We start from the raw sequence: 21,480 nt of genomic DNA on the forward strand, positions 1-21,480 counted from the left end.
CACCCATCCATGCATCCATTCACTACATTAAAGAGTGTGATATCCAATTTCTTGAAACCTCATCCACTTATCCTTCCCAAGCATTTTCAGATCAGCAATGGGAAGTTTGGGAAGTTTACTTAATCAAACTGTATAAGATTGTTTTTAAGTTTTCTCTATTTTATAAATACCCCAATATACCAAGCAGAGGTTCTTAACTATTTTCATTAGGTGAATGTGAAGACTACCCTTGTCAAAAACCTGAGGAAATATTTTAAAATACTGGAAGTTCTGAGTGTTAGCCAGTTCTGGTGGCACCGTATTTCACAAACCAGACCAAACAGGCAGGAGACAGAGGGAGCGAAGACATACAGGGATCTGCTCTGTTAACTGAATTACTAAATGGTAAGTCCCCAGTCTCCTGCATTTAACATGTGGCCGAACAGCAGCCTCACTAGTCAGAAGTGGGAATACCGGTGCTGTTGCCTGCCTGCAGAATCCTGCAGTAAGGCAAAATGCCGTTCTTAAGGACTAAATTTCATGAACATCAGAAAAAGGAAGTGTATCTTTCCTGCAACCTTCTTTTGCAATTTATAGACTCTGATTACTTTAACAGCATTCTGCATCACAGATGGGGTAAGATCCCAAGGGAATACATACAACACCTGTGCCCAGAATTATTTTCATTCTTAGTCCATACATATATATGTATCTAAATAATATATGATACTTACATACTTATATATAACATATATTCTCATATATCTATATGCAATTATTAAAAAAGGTATAAAGGTCTATCTAATGATATCCAGCTTTATGTCAACAAATAAAAGGCACCTGACAAGCTGCTGGATAAGACAAAAAGAATATATGACATATGATGGTGCTTTAAAAAATAGAAAATCTTGGGTTTTAGCATCCACTGATACATCTACCACATGGTTTCTTTACAGGTTTTAAGACATTTTTGCCATCTGAGCTGCAAATTACATCTTTATCCACTGCTGGTTTATTAATTGCATTGCATTAAGGCAAATGTCACAGCCGAAAGATGGTGTCAAGTGTTGAGCTCTCAGAGATGCAAATTGATCATATTGTGACAAGGTTAACCCAGATCTCATTTCCATTATATATAAAATGTGTAAGTATCCTGGAAGTTGGCAGATGACTTCTGCATGTAATGACTACTATGATATTTAACAGCTGTTAGTTGAATTTTATCAACAATTCTTAAGCTGTCTCCTTTCTATTATTCCCTGTTTGAAAATTTCCTGCCAAACTATGATTCACAAATACGATGTTAAAAATCAAGTGATATTGTCAATGGGATGAAAACCTGCTCATGCTAAAGTCCTCAGGAATCTGTCAGATAGGACCTTTCATTCTGCTGCTACAAGGAGGAGGAAACAAAAGAGCTCAGGCATATCACCATGACTGCCACTTGAAGAAGTCTGAAGATCCATTTTTTTAAGAAAATGACAATACTTTATGCAGATGTTTGTACTATACACAGTTGCCCTCTCTGGGCAGTCAGCACCTTCCCCATGAAAATAAGGACCATCAGCTTCCTGAAGACCAAAGAAGACTGGGGATCATGATGTCAAATGCTAGGCCAGGCCATTCTGTGGGAGATCGTGTAGAAGGGAACATTTTAGCATCCAGGAGAATTAAAATGAGTTGAGATTTGTCACTTGACAAATCTTGTGAGCAGCAGCTGCATTCAAAGAGACCAAGAAGTGGCTTTACAGATGTTTAGCTGGGACAGGTAGGGTGGGAGTAAGATAAGGGTGCTTTTATGCAAAAGAGCTCAGCAGAAATGCGTACACCAGTGGTCTCAGGATGAGGAGGTTCTGCAGAACTAGCTCATCCTGTTTGGATGCCTTCTAGGCAGTTGATAACATAGAAATTTTGGGATAACAGTCCAACCTTTGAGAATTAATTGCTGCTCCACATCTTCCAGCCCAAAGGCCAGCTCTGCCCTAGTAAGCCAGCACACAGCCCTAGAGAGGGGAGGACTGTGCTCTGAGATATCCCCTTCCTGTTGAATTTTTGAAGGAGCTGAAGAGAAAGTAGCAGAGGACTGCCAAGTACCTTGTGTTCCCCACAGGTACTGGAGAAAAGTGCCACCACCTGGCCTTGCTGCAGTGGGCGTCTACAAGACCAAAGGAGGGGATCATCATTTTGTAACAGCAAGTGATCCTTTCTTGTAAAAGTTGAGGGCACTGTGAGACTAGAGAGAATGCGTGGTCCTTGGGAACAGGTAGGTGCTGATACAATTCAAAGAGCAAAAAGGGCAGTTTATGACAAGCAAGAGGATGCACATTCATCTGTGGACATGCAGATTTCCTGTGAAGGTCTGCCCACAGTGAAACAAAGGCTGCTATACTGTTCTATGGTCTTTGCCCTAGTATGTTTATCCAACCATTGTAATTTCTGAGAAATCACTCTTTAAGACTTAAAAGCATTAGAAATGGTCTCTAACCAATCTCTTTACTATCAATTATTATAATCTTTCCTCTTTGACAGAATAAGAACTACTTTTCCACAAGGAATGAAAAGACCATATGTGCAGAAATACCAGGAGGGCCTGGAATAAACAGAATTACAATGCATAGACAAAAATTAAATGGCTCATGATGCTTGGAATTGATCTAAATCAACAGAGCTCCCATGGCTTTTTACCATAAGGCTGTTATCAGGAACTAGGCAGAATAGGTGAAATGTTTTTAAAAGATATATGTTCTGCAGAGACATGGTGCAAATATTAAGAAAGAAAATGTGTCATGCTTTTTAACAGTTCTTTACCCAAATTTAAACTTATTAAAAAAAAATCAATATGAATCAGGATCACATTTAAAACATGTGCCACTATTAGTTGCAAGGAAGCAGCATGAAAAGGGGCTTAAGAAATCATTTTATTTTCTGAAGATAGGGATTGTCAGGTGCTCAAATATGCTTTAGAATCTTGGTTGTGTTAGATATATGAATTATCTAAGTATGAGATATACCTACAGAGAATAATGGGCATATGGAAATCCCATAAATGCCACTAGTTTTAGTAATTTTTTGAGATCACTTGGACTAACAGTCTAATGGATACTCCAAAATGTTACACTTTCATGCCCTTAAATCCTTTCAAAACATACTCCACGTTTTTGATCAATGCTTTTTTCTTTGTCAGTCTTTGCTGAAGGATAAATATTTCACAATGGTTACTTCGAAAGTTACATTTAACAACCTATTAAATATAAAACCAAGAATGCATTAAATCAGAAATGCTCCATTATTTTTACTTTTTGTTTTCCACAAACATATTCTAAAGAAATTTATCTATGACTAAAGCATTTATAATTCTTGAAAGTAACTTTTCACTTTCAACTATCATGGAATGAATTTTTTTTTTTAATTGTATTTTTTTTTCCCCTCTTGATTTTAGGGTTAGAATTTGAGCATGATGAGCCAGCAGGAGAATGAGCTATCACAGCTGGCAGCCCTGGCTCATCTATCACCCTCAGTGCCCATCCTAGCCTATGCTTTGAAATGCTTCGGTCCCAGCAGTGAAAATATTTTACAGCATCTTCCTTCCCTTGACTTATACTTAATATAAATCACACCTTTGTACTGCTCCAAACCCAGTCTGTTCAAATTAAATTGAAATAAATGTTACTTTTTTCTTTCCTTTTTTTTTTTTTTTTCAGTTCAAGGCTTTTCTCCATTTCATGTTTATAGTCATTCTTTCCTGTTTTCTGTATTCCTCACTATACACAGTTTCTTCCTTTCTTCCAGTCACTTCTACTAAGTATCCTGCAAACGTTACTTTGACGGGATGCAGAACTGTAGCAGCAGAGCACAAATGACACTGCCCATCTACCTTCACTGCATCCCAAAACAGGGAGCACAGACATGTCCCAACGTTCCCTCAGCATACCGATAAAAGAAAAGCTGGGCTATCGCAGATGAGGACAGGAATGTAGTTAGGTAAGATGCTTGACACTGCCCCTGTAATGTGTAATCCAATGTCTGTGTTTCCTCCCCAAGCAATGCAGCATACTTCATTTGAAAGGTTTTACACAAATGCGTTACACATTAACAGAAGGTACTTAAGATTTAAAATTATAAGGTTGTGTGCGCATGCAGTTCTCTAAAATATTAAAGGAAGCAGCTGAATGTAAACACGTGTTGGTTTTAAAAATTGGAATAATAAAAAATATCTCTGCTATTTCATGTTAGCCTGTTTCTAACAGGCAAATTTTAGCAGACATCTGGAAGGCCGATCGTTTTTCACGGTACCTTTGCTCATAGTGAGGCACGTACAACTAAAAAGTCTGCAAGGGTCACTTGTGCCATCTTCTGGTTATATTAAGACTTCACACCCTTCAACTGCTAGGCAAGGGAAGGGAAAAAGTCGCAGACGTTTAGCTGAGGCAATGATTGAATCATTTAGCTCGGAAAAACCCTTTAGATCATCAAGTCCAACCATTAACCTAGCATTGCCAAGTCCGCCACTAAACCACGCCCCTAAATGCCACATCTATACGTCTTTTAACTACCTCCAGGGATGGTGAGTCAGTTCTTAGCAGCTAAAAGAACTGGTAAACCTTGCTTTTTACCTTCTCCCAACAAATGGATGTGCATGGAGAGTTCTTGCCCCTCTGCACATTTTAGAATCAAGTAACTTTCTCACTGCATTAGCATATGTATATCATGGAAATTCAGTATCCCTCTGTAACATCTCTTACGTAAGTTCTAGTAATGGACACCCTGGCAATACCTATTTGTTTGCTGTCTCAGTGCAAAAAAGTAAATTAAACCTTTCAAAATTAAATTTAAACCTTCATGATTATTGTGAGTTCTAGTCCTGTGTGTTGTGTAAGTGTCCTCTCCATATCACCCCATACTGCATTAGTAAAATCACAGACACATTGGATCCAGGCCTCACTTGTCATAATACAGTGTAGGGCATAAGAAGACCTGGTAACCCAGGATAGTTTGCCTCCCTCATCAGAGTATGTTGAGTTCCAAACACATCTTATGTTCTTGTTCTGGTAAGACAAGATAGGTCACTTGCACTTACCCCCACCATCTGCATTGCCAAAGTAAAAGCTGGCTGTGGATCTCAGAATTTAGACAACGGCACCTGTATTACATCAGTTCACCAACAAGCAAAACAGGACATTGCATATGTATGGTATGTTAATCAGTGCAGGTTTTATTACTCACCCTTGTGGTACTTTCCCTTGAGCTTCACTTCTGAGCAGGGCTCCACTTCATTCAGTCCCATTTGATTAGCACTGGTGTCCCAGGAATCCCACCATGGTAATGCCATGCTTCTGATTAAAGCCTAGGCTCTCACCGAGTGGTGTGCCTCATCCCTGCTTTTCGCTTGTAGTATACTGGTAGTCCTACCCCTCCTATCTCCCACTCAAATTATCTTCACAATTTAATGGACACTGGTAATTACCCTTTGAAATGAGATACTAACTAGTTGTGTATCCACCTTACAGTACCATCATCTGGATCCTAGCAACTTAATAATAATAAATAATCAGGTCAGGTGGATCCGTTATCAGTGGGTTTATTGACTTTAACACATAACATACTGTTTTGTTTTTATATATTGGAAGAGTTACTCTGACAAAGCAGACCATTGTGCTATTTAGAAATTATAGAGAAATGCATGTTGGCCTTTTAAATTAGTCTCTATGCTTGAAGATTTTTAGACATTTTTTTCAGTAACTCTTCTGGTATCAAAGTTCATCTGGCTGATTCACCAAGTCATTCTTTTACCTTGCCTTTCCATTCATTCCTGTGCTCTTGCACACTTTTAATAAGAAATATTATTTTCTGGTTCCCTGGGAACTCACTCATTCTTAATCAAAAATACAATCATTATAAGATTGAGTTTTGCACCATATTATTATAGATTTAATCAGAATTTAATGTTCTAACACATCTAATTAAGTTGATAGTTCCCTTTCTGACCTGTATTCCTGTTTCCTGGTTAACTTTGATTATGACACATATTGTTTAGAGATTAGGGAGTGAAATACAAAGCACTTCAGGCTTTTGCACCACCTGATGTTTATTCACCTATCCTAATAAGCAGAGAACTTTCCTTGTACAATAGAAAATTATTTAAGAATCCATTTTTATTGTTTTGCTTTTCCCTTGCTGTACAGTTTTTTTACTAACCTGCTGTGCTGTTCTTTAATATTTGTTCTTGCCAATGCAGCCTTATTGTTCCTACTTATCTTCAGTATTCTTTTTTTGGTATTTTTCAGGTCAGTGATGGGCCCCTGATGCAGCCAACACTGCTGTCAGGCTTTTTTTACCCCTTTGCTTTAGAATAGACTGTTGTTATACTTAAAATATGGCCTGTTTTAGAAGCCTCTTTTAGAAACCCTCAGCTCTCTTGAATTTCTTTTTGCCTTAGAATTCATTCCCCAGGACCTCATGCACCAATTTCTTGATTTTACTGATGTTTTTTTGAAGCCCACTGTTGTTCATCTGCTCCTTTTGTCCCTTTCTCTCCTTTGTATCACACACTCTGTTGTCTCATGGTAATGCTCATCTTGATTGATTTTCAACTTTCCATTATTAGATTTTCAACTAGTTTATCTCTATTAATCCCATTACAGCTGAAGTCTCCACACTCTTTTTGGCCAATGATTAGTTATAGACTACATATTATGGTACCTCCTCCTCTTAATTTAAACACAAAAAAAACTATGTAGGCCTGTTCTTCGATTCTTAACTATATATATTTTTGACTTACATTTTAGTACTATATATATTTTTTTACTTACATTTCAGTAATAATTTCCCTTGACATTCCTTCTTTCCATGTTTGTTCCCTCCAATTCTTTGCAACATTTTGTGGACTACAGGTCTAGCTTTTTCCCTTTATTATTTTTCAAAACCTCCTCCACTAGTTTGCAGAAAAAGTATTAAGTATCTGTTTCTTAAGTGAATAATTTACTACTATTACTGTTTATGAGGTTTATGAGATATTATCACAAATAAGCATCTACTTGCAGAGGTTTTAATTCTGAGTCTGATGCTCAGGCTCACCACCAATGCTCAGTTAAGCTTTCCAAATTATGTCTCTCAGATAATGGCAACTCAATTTCTCCAGGTTTCTGAGCTCTAAATTTCATGATGAAAATTGAGTTCTACCAGTTTCAAACACAGTATTTATTTTAGTGTCTAAACTGAGTATTTAATCTACGTAATGCCAACATGGAAATGAGATCAACTTTAGCATTAGAGTGAAGAACTAAATAATCTTACAGCTAAGACTCTGCACATATTTACAAGATAGTAATTAAACTGTTTTGTCTTAGGCAAGTTACAAAAGCATCATTTACGTTAGACCAAAAATGAATAAACAGAATGATGCAAAGACCAGATCCTAGACTAGATTACTGCAGTGGCCTGATGTAATATGGCAACTGCAAATTCTATTTACACGTGAAACACTGAAATATCACTGAACAGGAAGCACACTAAAATAATGCCAGGCTAAGGCTGTTCTGCCATACTTTCAGGTTGTTCACAGACAGCCTTCACATAATAGCTAAAAGTCTTCTTCAAACATTGCAACAGAAGAAACTAAAGAGCTCCTCTCCACAAAGGGAGAGAAGATAATTTTAAAAGTCAAAGTTTCTAGCTTACAGGGGTTATTGTCACTCATTGATAGATTAAAACCAGCCATATAAAGAGGTCTTTCAAACATTTTGCTGCAGGAATTTTTGAATAGAGACTGGAAAGTGGAATTGCTCATTCTCACATGTACTTTAGAGAATTACACACAAATCACATAAAAAACCCTGATGGAATATTCCACTGCTAATAAGTAATTCATTTGTACTTAAATAATTACAGGATCTCTTGGAAAAAAAAACCTTACATAATGCAAATTGTAATGGGAGCAGTTAATATGACTATGTGAAAATGCCTTACATTTATAATAACTAGATGATGACAAAAAATATTTACAGGTAAATAACACCTGTTAGTCAGGCAAATCCCAAAGATGACCACTCAATTAAGCTTGATTTATGGGGCTTGAGTTTTCAAATACTGCTCAAACCTGCATTTCCAATGCTTTGATACCCCTTCTAAAGCTTAACATGCATTTAAAGATTCATAAAGCATGTTTTGAGAAAGATATTCTGGAAGAAAAAAACCCAACCAACCATTCTAACCAGAACAGAATGTGAGAATGTGTATTCTAAATAAGGATATTCTTTGGAATGTATTTAAGAAAGAATAAGAAGAAAAATAATTTGTCTGCACTCTTTCCCTCATTGCAGTATCAAGGATTGAAACAATCAACCACATATTTAACACTGAAAAATGGTTAGCTTCCCTTCTTTCAAACTGTAGTTTTGTTATGTAGAAACAGATTTCCTAAAATTATAATCCTTTGCAAATCACATACAGTACTCACAGGAGTCTCAGAAATCCAATGCATAAAGGAAGAATGTAGAATACCAAGAAAATAAAGTTTAGAAGTGGTTGAAAAACTTCCAAGGAAAAAAATTTGTCAGACTCATGAATCAGTGCTGGTTCATGAAATATTTTTCTGTTTTTTTGTTCCGGGTTTCTGTGGGATAGTTCACAGGATCCAATTGAATTCACCCTTGTTTCCTGACAGGCTTCAGGAGGAGGTGTTGGAGATGGAAACCTGCTTTCAAATGCAGAGAGTGTAACTAGGACACAATTCCCAGGTGTTTAGCAGGAGGCCTCAAAACCCCAGGGATCCTGGGGACAGACACCTGCAAAGGGGCACAGAAAGAGCACCAATGCACAGAGCATGTGGAAAGGCTCCCAAGGAGCAGACGTCATTTCAGAAACTCCATGGGTCATTTTTGGAAACATAAACAATGTAAAAACAAGATGAGGGAAGTGTGGAAAAAATGAACTAGAACAGCTGGTGGCAATTCTGCCTGAAAGAGCAAACTAATTCTTTCCCCCCCGGGACATTCTAATTTGGTATTGGAACGGAAACATAATGCCAGACTGCAAAGTCCTTCATTTATACAATACAACTACTGATGCCAATAATGTTTTGCCAATATAGAACTGAACTTATTTCTTTGAAATGTTTTGTCTTGTGTTTCCTTTTAAGAAGACATTCCCCACAAAGAAAACTTTAGCCCAACCCTTCCTTCTTGTTAGTAATAAATAAGCAGTACATTTATATGCTAGATGTAATTACTTTATTTTGAAATCTGCATCACATAAGATATGCATATATCAGTGTTCATGGAAGAAAGCAAATCAGTTTCCTTGTATAAAAGTGATTTTGATTTTTTTTTAATAGCTATTTTACCTTTTTTTAATTGTTGATGTCGTGGTGTCTAAATGCCAAATCTTAAATATCTAATTGATGAAAACACCCCAAAGTAGTGCTGTAACTCAATACTCTGCATTTAGAGAAAAATAAGGTGATACACTGAAGCATCATACAGAAGACATGAGATGATTTTTAAGTTATTGTATAGCACCAGTTATTGTTATAAACATAATATTGTCTAGGTGTAGTAGTTGCTTTCAATCTTGATAAAAACTGTAAGAAATATATGAGGCAGCTATCATGAGTGCAAAATATAAATGCTGAGTAAATCCATAAAAGCAATTTCAACTGTTTGACTGGCAACTATGTAAAATTAATTTATTAAAATAATAAGATTGGCACGTTTTGTGGAGTTCTTTACATTGGTAAAGCTTATGCTACTTAAGATTTTACTGTCTTTCATACGCAAGGGGTGGCTTCAATTGAATGGTAATTTTAATTGAGAAAATCCCAATAAATACTAATAAAAACAGTTCTTTAAAAATAAATGCATATAGATCAAATACATGAAATGTATGTCTAAAGATAAGGTTATCATTAACATTCTCAAATCACTGTATTGCATAAAGACAGAAGGCCAAGATTAAAGGTTTTTACATTTGGCAATTTTTAAAGAAATAGCAACATATTTTGCTTCCTTAAGGGTAAGTAAGTCAGAATACTACAACTAATGACATGCTAAACCTACATATGGCAAATAATAAAACAAATCATCTTATGAGTAGAACACATGCAAGAAAACACAGTTGAGGACTGAGTTCTCTAGTGTTTAAACCAATAAGAACACAAATGTTACTATTAACATATTAGTATGAAAAAGTAACTGAATATTTACGGAAAATATGGACATACCTTGTTTCTACTGAGAAATATGAGGAGTGGCCTGTGATGTATATATTGCTGTTACTGACAAGAGAAAAGCAGAGGCTTTTCTCTTAAACACTGAAGAAGCTACAATTTACATGTGCACATGCATTTCAGTCAAATACAGTAATACAACTTGTAATATACTAGGTCTGTGCACATTCTCATTTCTTACATCATTATCCTTCTCCATCACTAAAATGTGTCAAGACAGTTCACATCTGCTCTTCACATATCTCAAAACATTTTCTTACTTTTTTTTTTTTTTTTAAGACTAGGTTAGCAAATAGCTGTGAGGATAGAGGTTATTTTAGGTTATTTTAGCTGTTCTTGCCCTTCCCTGCTTCTTTTCCAATTATTATCATTGTATCTCTGGTAGATGTATTTGTAACTAATTTGTAGCCTCAATACTTTGGCCTTGCATAAACTTGGGTAGCTCAACAAACTTCCTAGCAACAGCATCACAATTCATTGCCATTTAGAAGGTCTTGTAAGTATAAGCTCTACAAACAGGATATCACTGAAGCTTTACAAGCTGCATATCCAAATTTCACACAGTTATCTTCTACTTAACGCTGCTGGTGCACTGCAGTCTACAAAAGAAACCTCAGGAGCAAAAGCCATAATCAAATCTGTGCACATACATACATACACAAATTGATTCTTGTGCCCGATACAGAAAAAAAAAAAAAAGCAATTTCACACTCACTGTTTTGACAAGGCCATGAGCAAAGCAATAAATTCATAATATTTAGATCCAGATCTTATTTTTGTTTGGAAAAAGGTTAGTTTGATGACATTAAAACCAAAAACAAACAAAAAAAAGTTGCAGCATGGCATTCCTCTCCTTCCTCAGTATGCTTGAAGAAAAAGATGGCAAATTCTTTAAGTGAATTATAGTTTTCAAAATACACAACATAAAAGCAAGACACACCAACAGTGAAAGGATCGCAGATGATCTGTGTCCCTGAATTATACGCACACTGTGACAGGATACAAGTGTACTATGTTTATATAAAAATATACTCAACATTTAATGAACTATACTCTGAACTCTCCTAGGCCAACTTTGCAACAGAAGCTGTAATTTTAATGTATATCCACAGTATTGTTTAGATATTTGTTTTTGGGTTAATTATTTTTTAAATGCTAAACAACAGTGACAATTAGTCATCCTTTTCTTCTACACTCTTTGTACTTTTATCTTTACTTCTATTCTTTTGATCTTTCATCCAGTTGCTAGGGATTCAAATCTCATTAGTCAGCATTTTATAATTCCATGTTAAAAATATAATTATTTCAATTTGAGATAGTATTTTAAGTCACTTCCCTTAAGTATCTGCTTGGGAATTGGTCCAGGAGATGGAGTCAACTGAATCCACAGTCTTACAATCCACACTTGGAATACAACAGATGAAATGTAAATAATTACTGAAATGTTGCCTTCATTCTGCGCAGTGTGTCCTGAATTTTTCGTGAATGTTTTTCTGCTGGTATCTGATGGAAGTTGGCACAGTTGTCAGCTGCCAAGGCAGAAACATCTGCGTCTTTAAAGCGAGTTATTCTTTGTCTGAGGTAAGATTGCAGCTTGAAATCTGGTGTATATGTGTAAGGATTCTCTTGAAATGCATGAACTTGGCTCACAACTTTTGCAATATTTCTTGAAAGAGAATATAGTAAAAAAAAAAAAATTAGTTTCTTTTCCTGACAATAAAACCAAAACCAAACAAACTCCCCAAACCCAAACTTTAAAAGAAATTCAAAGGCATTGAGCATTCTCTTCTACAGTGTATGTCCCTTTGACTGAAACCATTTGAACTGCTAACTGTGAAATGTTGCTTTCATTATCCCTTTAGACAACAGTCTATTTAAAAAAGTTAGGTGACATATATATATAATTAAAATTATTACTTAAGTTTAGTCCACTTGTGAGCTCCATTTGTCATTGTGAATCCCCCAGTTTCAAGTTGTTGGACATGCATAGCCAAAACATGGGCTGATGGAATTGTTGGAAGTGTTTTGAATCTTTCTCCTTCCATCAAGCACAAACTGTCACTTTTTAAAAACACCTAGTTTAAAAAACACACACAGATAAATCTCACATTAAGTACTGGGGCAGGTTTTAACAGAAGTTCACCACTTCATGTGTTTAGCTCTATGGATTTGTTTGCCATGAATATTAACTTTTGGCATTGAAGACTACACTATGAATTAATCTGGTGGCAAACATTTCAAAACACAGAAAGTAAGTAATCAAAAGATACTTCATACATAATTGTAATTGTTCTAAATCATAACCAAAATAATATTTTAGAACTTCATTCTATGATTTAAAATTGCCCAGATCAGTAATAAAATGCCTCTGATAAAATAAACATTTAAGATTTTTCAAAACAGATTACAGCCACAAAATTTCTGCAGACATTGTCAGGAGAAGTGTATTTAATGATCTAGCTTGCTTTGAAATGCCTTTATTTTTAGTCACACAGGATACGTTTTTGAGAAATACTGAGAGGAAAATTCATGTAAACCTCTTGGATTAAGAGCCAGAAGGCTTAAATTAAAATCTCCTTCATAATACAAAATAATAATTATGGCTTTCATGCTGCAGATGCACCCACTTAAGCAGAATTTGCATCTTCTCCAACCCCAAAGAAGTGTTTTTACATTAAAGACTTCATACTATACCTCAACAGCCTTGAGTTCCTCCATTATTTCAGCTACTTTTGCAGGTAAAATTTTCCAGGCCTTACAAGAAAACAAAATACATTTTTGTTTTCCACATTAACATCTATATTGGAAAAAGATTATGTTAAGCAGAACAGTTACAGAACAGAGCCCCAAACTTACTGGCAACTGTCGTACAATAAGATTTTCCAAGCCTGCTAGGATTTGCATCGCAGTAGCAAAATTTCTTTGTTCATAGCAGCATTTTGCTATAAGAAGAAATTTTGATAACAAGCTCACCTGCAGCTGAAAAAAAATATAAGATATACTCTCTCTATATAAAATATATACTAAACATATATAGTAAATCTACATAAATCTACACAAAAAAAAAAATGAGAAGGAAAAAAAAGGAGATGCATTTTCTGTTTGAATGTGTTACCAAAAGTGTTGATTGTAATAACATTTCCCTCCAACATAAAAATTCCCATTTTCTGTCACAAAGTGGCCCTTGTCTGATGCCTAGTCTCCTCAGGCCACTCATTTCTTAAATTTTAATGAGTTTTGAGATCTCCTACTACAAAACATCCATGACCCTCCTTGCAATCAGAATTTTTGACTGCCCGCTTACAGGTGTACTTCAGAATATTTATGGCAGCTTTGCTATATAGCAACTCCTATACAATAACTATTTCATAATTAATAATAAAATAAAACAATGACAAACCTTAGATGTGTGGCATGTTACAATTTCAGCAGCAACCCAGGTGCTGACACTGTCTGCATTTCTTAATAATTGTAGAAGGTACTGGTCTTGTATGCACTTTGACAGAAACAGATTACAGACTTTAAATGAAACTGTCTCAGCAGAAACAGCTCTATGGAGAAAATGGGGAAAAAAAGGCAAAAATAATTGATGCTGACTTTGGATTTTCAAAGAAAATCTTGATTGTGAAGATGCCAGCTTTTAACCATTTAAAATGATTTTGCAGCTTGCAGTCTTGAGTTTATGATCTTTTACAAAGTACATAGTAAGATATGTCACTTTTTTCTCTATAATTACAAGATAATTATATGTAATTTCAAGAAAAGGTTGTAGTATACATTTCTATACATAAAGACACTTTCACCACTCGTTACTAAATAAACCAAACCATCTAATCTGGTGCAAAATAACAGCCAGAAATCCAAACTCATTAAAAACTGCAGTCACGTAAAAAATTGAGCCTGATACCTAGTGGCATCATACAGTTTGTTTCCCGTGCTTGAACGACTGAATCAGTATAAACCAGCCAATTTAGCCTCTGTCATTTGACAATCTGTAAAAGATGAGCTGCTTTAGATATTCATTCCCTGCTCTTATAAAAAAAGTCTATTACAGATAGTGCAATTAACAACTATTAATTAAAAGCTAGCTGAATCTACTGAGCACATAAGAAGCAGAACATAATCAAATATAATTAGGTCCATGTGGCTGGATGAAAACAACAATTACCATTGAGCAAGTAATTTAAATAGCTTGATAACCACTCTAATAACTAGAGGAAAATTCCTATCTATCTGTGAATACTTGATACTTCATCTACTTAACAGTAGTAAATGAACATTGCACAGAGAGGCTCCGATGTTTCCATCCACATTCAGGACCCGACTGCACAAAGTCCTGGACAACCTGCTCTCACTGAACTTGCTTATGGCAGGGAACATTGTACTACATGATCCTGAGAGGTCTCTTCCAACCTCATCTATTCTATGACACTACAATGGTCACTGAGATTTTACATACATACAAACATGCATGATCACAAAGCCTGTTTCAGAAACTATTCTTTTTTTTTTCTGCCAAAATGGAATCTTTGAAGCAACCCCCCAGGACAAGTCTTCAGAAATATTTTGGCCTGACCCACTTTAGATTTAAAAGACATCACCTTTCAAATGTGACCTACCACATACGTGCACAGGTACATGTACATGCATATGTATAAAATCTCCTGAAAGTAAAAAATTTATATAAACAGACTATCTAGTCTGTTGAAAAGATATTAAGTATTCAAATGTTTATCTCTTCCTGAATATATTAAAGGTGTAACACAGTAAGTTATTGTGCATCAACAGAATAGAGGGCAGTTAAAATAAGTAACTTACTTTTGGACAGAAACACATTTGTCTTTAACACCAAGTGCTCTTGAATTTAGGAAGTGTACTGGATGACACTTATGAAATACTTCCTAAATAAAAAGAGCAAGATATAGCTGTTGTTAAGATGAAGCAGTTCTTTTAAAATACTCAGGGATAAAAATGACAGACAGTTCTTCTTCCCCTGCCTCCCCTTCCCATCTCTTTAGCAAATTTATCAGAGGGATCACAGTCTAAATTTTACTGTAGAAAGTTCAGAGAAAAATGGATCATCTTAATTCAAAATCTTATGAAGTAATACAATATAGCTTGAAAGAGGGTTGGGAAATGCTAAGGAAAGAAGGCTGAGTAAAATGTAAGAAGATAGATATTATTTGTACATCCAAATAAACCTAGACCTCTGTACCTGTTGCAGTAATGTCAGCTGATAACAAAGCTGTTGCACACTGTATTCTATTAAGAGATATGGTCCTACTTCATCTGCTTTAGTGAAGGAGACTGGTAATTCTTCTGTAAAAGGGTTATAGCATGGCTTTGGCAAAACTGATGAACCAGTGTACAGTCGCTCTCTCTGATATTGTGCAATTGGTCCCACACCTTTGGAAAGTTTCCAGTTAAAGTTCTGTAGGAAAGAAAAAAAACAAACTACAACTTCTTTAAAGCAAACATTGTCTCCACTTGAGGTAACTTCCTGGAATGTTCTGTTAGAGGAAAATGCTTGTGGATGCAAAACTTTTCAGTTCATCTTCAAGGTTAAACCAATAAGTGTCTGGGCTATTCAACACTGCTATTTTAAACTAATAATCACAGTCAATGAGTCTGTGGAGTAGGTTGCCAGATCAGTATTTAAAACAACCTTCTGTGTATTCAGGCTTGATGCTATAATATGGTTCATATTCTAAAGTTCTATATTTTATATTCTACGTCTTACTATTTCTTGTACTCTTTTTGCTTGGCATCAAACATCCTTTCCAAAGAAACATTTGGTTTTCCATTCTTTTCCCTTTTTCTATCTTCCAGTATCATTAAAATACAGTGACAATAAAACAAGTCCATGTTTATTCTGCTTGCCCTTTATTTGTTGAATCCCCAGCATACTCCATGGAATTCTGCACCTTTTTCAGAAGGCTGATTCTGAATTCAACTTACACATTACAGATATTTGACTTCCACATCTCATTTTGGTCACTCTGTAGACAGAGGTCCTTTTTCAGGAAAAGTATTATACAGCATGTTCCAGATTCTGGGGTTATTTTCACTATCACTACATAAATCAGTAAATGTGGACTAAAGTATAGACAAGTTTTTGCTACAAGCTTTGAAGTTTCAGCAGGAACCCTCTCACCTCCTGCTGATATACGCCCAATAAAAAGTATTTATCTTTGACAAGGAAGAAAATGTTTCCTAGGTAAGTCACATGCTATTATCAAGGATGAAGAGTTCAAGTTCTCTCAAAATTATTATCTGTTCTATATTACTGAAACAGCTGACAGGACACAATTAAGGCTTAAGATTATTTCTGCAGTTATAGAACAGTTTAGGCCTTAAATACTTTCAACAGAAAATTTAAAATGCAGGTAGATAATTTTTGCTAAATCAGGATCTTGACCATGAGCTGGATCTCTAGTTTTTCTCAGAAAACAATCAGTGGAAACGTGTTCCATATACTGCAGTCTGGTGAAAAGACATACCTTTCTGGAAACATCTTCTGAGAGCTTTTTACATATGGAATGTAATGTTTTCCTGTCCTTCTCACCTTCCTCTTCACATTTGTCCAGGCTGGAGCTCTGATAAGCACTGCCACTTCTCCTGGCAGAAGCATCCTCAAGCAATGATAACAAGTGCTCACCATAGCCATTTAATGGAGCAACCTGTAAATGCAAAACAGGTTAACAGAATATTGAACTAAATTTCCCACAAAATATAAGCAAGATAATACAGTCTGTCCAAAACCAGACATATTCAACATAGTTGTTAAAGACAGCAGTATATTTCTTTTACTTTAATTGTAATTAGGCCAGTTTTTTGCAATAAGAATCTTACATATACCCTGACTTAAATTCATTATATTTTTTTCCCCCTTTAAGCCTCTACTGAAATTCTGACTTACCTTGGAAGAAATAAATTCTTTTAGGGTGCATAAAAGATCAGTGTTTGTTGCAAAGTCTACACTGTAGCAGTCTTCAATCCAAGCCTGAAGGATGTAGAAACTGCGGTTACATATTTTGGTGAGTGAGGTGGAAGGATCCAGGCTTGCACTGGTGAGAAGAAAAAGGAATTGTTTTAATCAAAACTGATATCCAATCCAAATTTAAAAATAATTGTTCAATAAACCACAAGTTTATTTTCAAAGTGTTAAGGCATTACGTGTTCAAAAAATCACAAGTAGTATTTGGTAATGACTGTACTATCAAAACTCTTGAGCTTCATGTCTCTAGAATCCATGGCTCTATGGAAACAAAGCTGTGGTTGTACTTACAACCCATCACTGAACAACTATTAAAAGTAAGAATTCAGAACTAAAAAAAAAAAAAAAGATTAAAAAGAAAAGCACACTGTCATATATAGCACTTGCTCTAGGGTCACCCACTTTTCAAGAGAGTCTTACAAAAAAACCCATCAAAATTCAATTTAATTAGGTAGAGCTGTTCAGAAACACCTATTTGCCATTGGGAGGGGACACAACAGGGGACAACTGTGCTTTAATACAATTTTTCACAGGATATCACTGTACCTGGACAAAGTGCTGCTGATTCTATCAAGAAGAAACTGCAAAAATTCTTCTTGTGTGCAGAAATAGCGAAATGTGTAGAGAAACTGCTGTACATAGCCTTCTAAAAATGCATTTCTGTGAATAACAAGAAAAACTTCAGACAAGCAAAGCCACATTTTCTTCTTGCATCAGACTACACCAGTAGAAAAAAATTCCTCAAAATATCATGAATTACCAGTGATTTTAAATTCTGAAGCTCTACATAAAACCCTCATTCCTTTTTATTTTTTACACACCAAATATTGTGTTTGCCAACACTGAAAGCATAATTTGTTTTAAAAAAAGTTTCTCTATTTGCAATTTTGTGAATAAGCACTTTGACATTTCCATTATGATAAAAAATTACACTTTAAGTAATATGGAAGAACAAGTTTAAATTTTTTTCCCATCATCTCACTTTAAAAGATTTTTATTATAATAACAGCATAAAAAGTAGATCTTTTAAGCAAGAAAATATTTTCTGTAGCTCTAATTAGAGTAGTGGTTGTTTTAACAATGGAATATACTCATTACACACATTAAAAATGTGCGTATTTTATTTTTTTTTTATAAAGACACATACTCTCAAGGTCTGAACACAGATTTATTGTCCTGTCTCCCTGACGGTTTATGGCTAACCATAAAAATTTGGGTTTGATACATGTGGGAGCTCTGACTAAAACAATTACTTCACTTTGTGCATACTATTAACCACCAGGAACAGCAACACTCAGGATAAGTAACTGATCCTGAAAAGTCAGGATGACCTTGAAGAAGCAGCTGGGAATAAGTTGCTCCCTCTATAGTGGCACAAGTCTGATGAAGCCTCTCAGGCAGTTTCCATCCTTCATACTATTGTGTCTCAGGCACCCTAAAACAACACTGCCCTCACCCTAGTTGAAGATTAAAGGACATCTTTGTCCCCATTTAAGCCCCGAAAGAAGCCTGCATTTTGATCAGTCCCAAGGACTGGGGCAATAATCTGTAAAACATTCAGACCCTCTATCCAGACCCTATTAATAAGAATTATCAATTTTTATGTTTTGGAGAATTGTTATCCTGCTGGCAGTAACATAAAGCCTTGATTCCATGGCAACCGTAAGAGCAAAACCTTAAATAAGTACAGGATTAAAAAGTTATAAGTTGATTTATTATCAAATGCTTCAAGCTTTAATTGAATCCAAACTTAACAGTTTGGCCTATTTCTTATCAGGCTGTCTTTTGCCATTCCCATGCCCATTTCTGTAAATAACTGTTCACAGGAATAAAATTAAACTCGATTCAAGAGAGGGGAATTTATGCAATGTTGAGGAACTAGGATTTATCACAGAGACTATTTTTTCATGAATTAGCAACTACGCCTCAACCCACTCCAAATTAAGGACATGCAAAAGATACTATACCTAGAATATAAATAGGCCATTAAACCAAGTGGTGTACCAGCTTGCAGAACTCCTGTTCCGTTTTGATTATTACACTGGTGTTTCTCTGTGTTATAGTAAAGAAGCACTGATGACTCATCTGTAGGTGTCACATCCACCGTGTCAGTCCTCCCATTGCAAATGACTGTAGGCAGCTGAGAGGATTCCACACCCCACTGCTCCGCGTACATGATCTGCTCAAAGATGCAAAGCCATGAAAACATGAACTGTAGGAAACTAAAGAGGAAAATCCACACAAAATGCAGTCAAAGCCTAACCGCATTTCATTCTGCAACTGCTTTATTTATTTTTATTTTTTTTAACTTCTAAGCAATACTAACAGCAGTTACTTTTTCTTTTGCTAATATAGATCCTACTTAATTTGGCACTTTGACACCAAACATTTTGCATTTCATATACTGACTTGAGCAGCAAACTACACTGATGCAGTGATGAAATGACAAATGAAACACAAGCAAAAATAAAGTCTGACTTGCCTGCACATATTTCTTCACCAGTTCAAGAAACTGTACTTTTGATTTAATCTCCTGTAGCTGTTCTCTCAGTTTGGGCAACATAGATTTAGTTTCAGGACCTTTAAATTTAAAACACACAGTGTAAGAACATCACTGATTCTGATTTACAGGGAAAAATAATAAAATAAAATCCTTAAAAGTACTACATATCCATTTCATTATTGGCCAGTTGCTGTAATCTTACCTTTCCTGCTTCTTTCTTTCTGTAACAGTTTCTGGTAAAACTTTATGGTCTTTCTGTAATTTTTTGTCTCCATCATTAGCAATTGTTCTAGTTCCTATTTAAAAACAAAAAAGAATTCTGATTAGAATGGTAAAAGCAAGGTTCTAGTGGGAAACAGAAGGTTAAGAAGAAAATTATTTTTCATGAAAAAGAGAACATCCCAACAGACAATAATATATTAACCAGGGAAAACTATCTTTCACACCTCTGCTTACAGGCAAGCTACAACAGGCATCACCCATTCCCATGAAAGCGTTAGTTATGGTACAGTGCTATAACTTTAGAACTAGAACTAGTTTGTGTTTGATGAGACTGCACTGAAGTTTGCATGAATCCATTTTTATAAATATGCCTTTAGTTATAATTGCACTTATCTCGTTGTTTTCTAGAGCAGTTAAAAAAGTTATACTCAGAAGTCATTCAGAATTAAAAGTGATGGCTTCTAAAATCAGTGCAGACCCCAGAAAATCTCTACTAAGTAGCTGACCTACATTTGCAGCAAGAATGGAATGTTTGATGAAAGTGATGCTTTCATTCAAACATATAGAGTTACATTATATTACAGAACCAGGTCAGACAGCAGACAGGAGAGCTGCTCCATAAAGGACATACCAATTTTGAAGTTTGGATTACATATTTAATATTTGTGTATTTTACATAATTGAAAAAATGAACTAAATTTCTATAGAATTGTGTAACTTAAGCAATAGATAAAATTAAATTATAGTGGGCTTCTCGCATTAGTATAAAATTTAATGTAAACATTTATAATTGTTTGCATATCAAAGGTTTCATTACTTTACCAACCAATAAAAATGGGCCATCCGCTTTGGGTTCAGCTTCTCATTTGTTATGAAACACCAAACATGATGTGTGTTGTGTTTTATAGAAGTGGTGGCTTTTGCACTTGGGTCCTAAGCTAACTACCAGTGACCTAGTTACATGAAACAGCATTTTAAATGGAGTAAGTTCACTGAATACAGCAGACAGAACTCCCACAAGCATAGCAATCAGAAAACACATAGCTCAGAGCTAACATATCAAACAACAGATTGGTAAATAGGTTAGCTTTAATGGGAAGGGCTTACTAGAAATTAATTTAAGTTTGAGAAAAACCTGTCACTGTTTTTCAGAAAAGCTCAAAAGGTTTAACAACATAGTTCGTTAGCAGGAAGAGTCACAAAAGCCCTGTGGATTTTTAAAACACTGCTACATAGGCATCACATAGAGAATAATGAAAGCACAAATAAAGCTATTACCTGATTCTGAACTGGAAATTGCTTGCTTTTACTTAAAGGCTTGGTTTTGTTTCATCAATTAAATTGAAACCAAGTTGATTAAGACACTATGAAAACAGAAAGGGAATCAGAAAGAGTGACCACTTTCTGATGTTTGGACTCCAACAGGCAGAAGTGGTTTGTTCCATAAATAAACTCAGGTGAGTAGAAAAAGTCAGTATCAAATTCCCAGTCTATTTCCCAACATCTTCCAGTTTAGGTAGGTTTAGGATATAAACATTTTTGATGCTACACATTCAA

The 21,480-nt window shown here is 35.4% G+C and overlaps 1 protein-coding gene across 1 annotated transcript in view; it reads right to left on the minus strand.

Moving 5' to 3' along the window:
- Positions 1–10,755: 10,755 nt before the first annotated feature.
- The window catches only part of KNDC1 (kinase non-catalytic C-lobe domain containing 1), a 62,742-nt gene continuing 52,017 nt past the window's right edge, over positions 10,756–21,480 (minus strand). Inside the window, exons 18-30 of the mRNA XM_061349036.1 lie at positions 19,904–19,997; positions 19,681–19,778; positions 19,166–19,377; positions 17,745–17,858; positions 17,121–17,268; positions 16,702–16,881; positions 15,417–15,632; positions 15,020–15,102; positions 13,602–13,752; positions 13,058–13,180; positions 12,896–12,955; positions 12,119–12,276; positions 10,756–11,867 (exon numbers count right to left, since the gene is read on the minus strand). Coding sequence (XP_061205020.1) covers positions 11,636–11,867; positions 12,119–12,276; positions 12,896–12,955; positions 13,058–13,180; positions 13,602–13,752; positions 15,020–15,102; positions 15,417–15,632; positions 16,702–16,881; positions 17,121–17,268; positions 17,745–17,858; positions 19,166–19,377; positions 19,681–19,778; positions 19,904–19,997 — 1,869 coding nt within the window. The 3' untranslated portion in view covers positions 10,756–11,635. The remainder of the gene's footprint in view (positions 11,868–12,118; positions 12,277–12,895; positions 12,956–13,057; positions 13,181–13,601; positions 13,753–15,019; positions 15,103–15,416; positions 15,633–16,701; positions 16,882–17,120; positions 17,269–17,744; positions 17,859–19,165; positions 19,378–19,680; positions 19,779–19,903; positions 19,998–21,480) is intronic.

Source organism: Neopsephotus bourkii, unplaced genomic scaffold, assembly GCF_033783945.1.
Source record: "Neopsephotus bourkii isolate Nb327-2 ecotype Australia unplaced genomic scaffold, CSIRO-AGI_Nbou_v1 NB_379, whole genome shotgun sequence".
In the NCBI taxonomy this organism is placed as follows: domain Eukaryota; kingdom Metazoa; phylum Chordata; class Aves; order Psittaciformes; family Psittacidae; genus Neopsephotus; species Neopsephotus bourkii.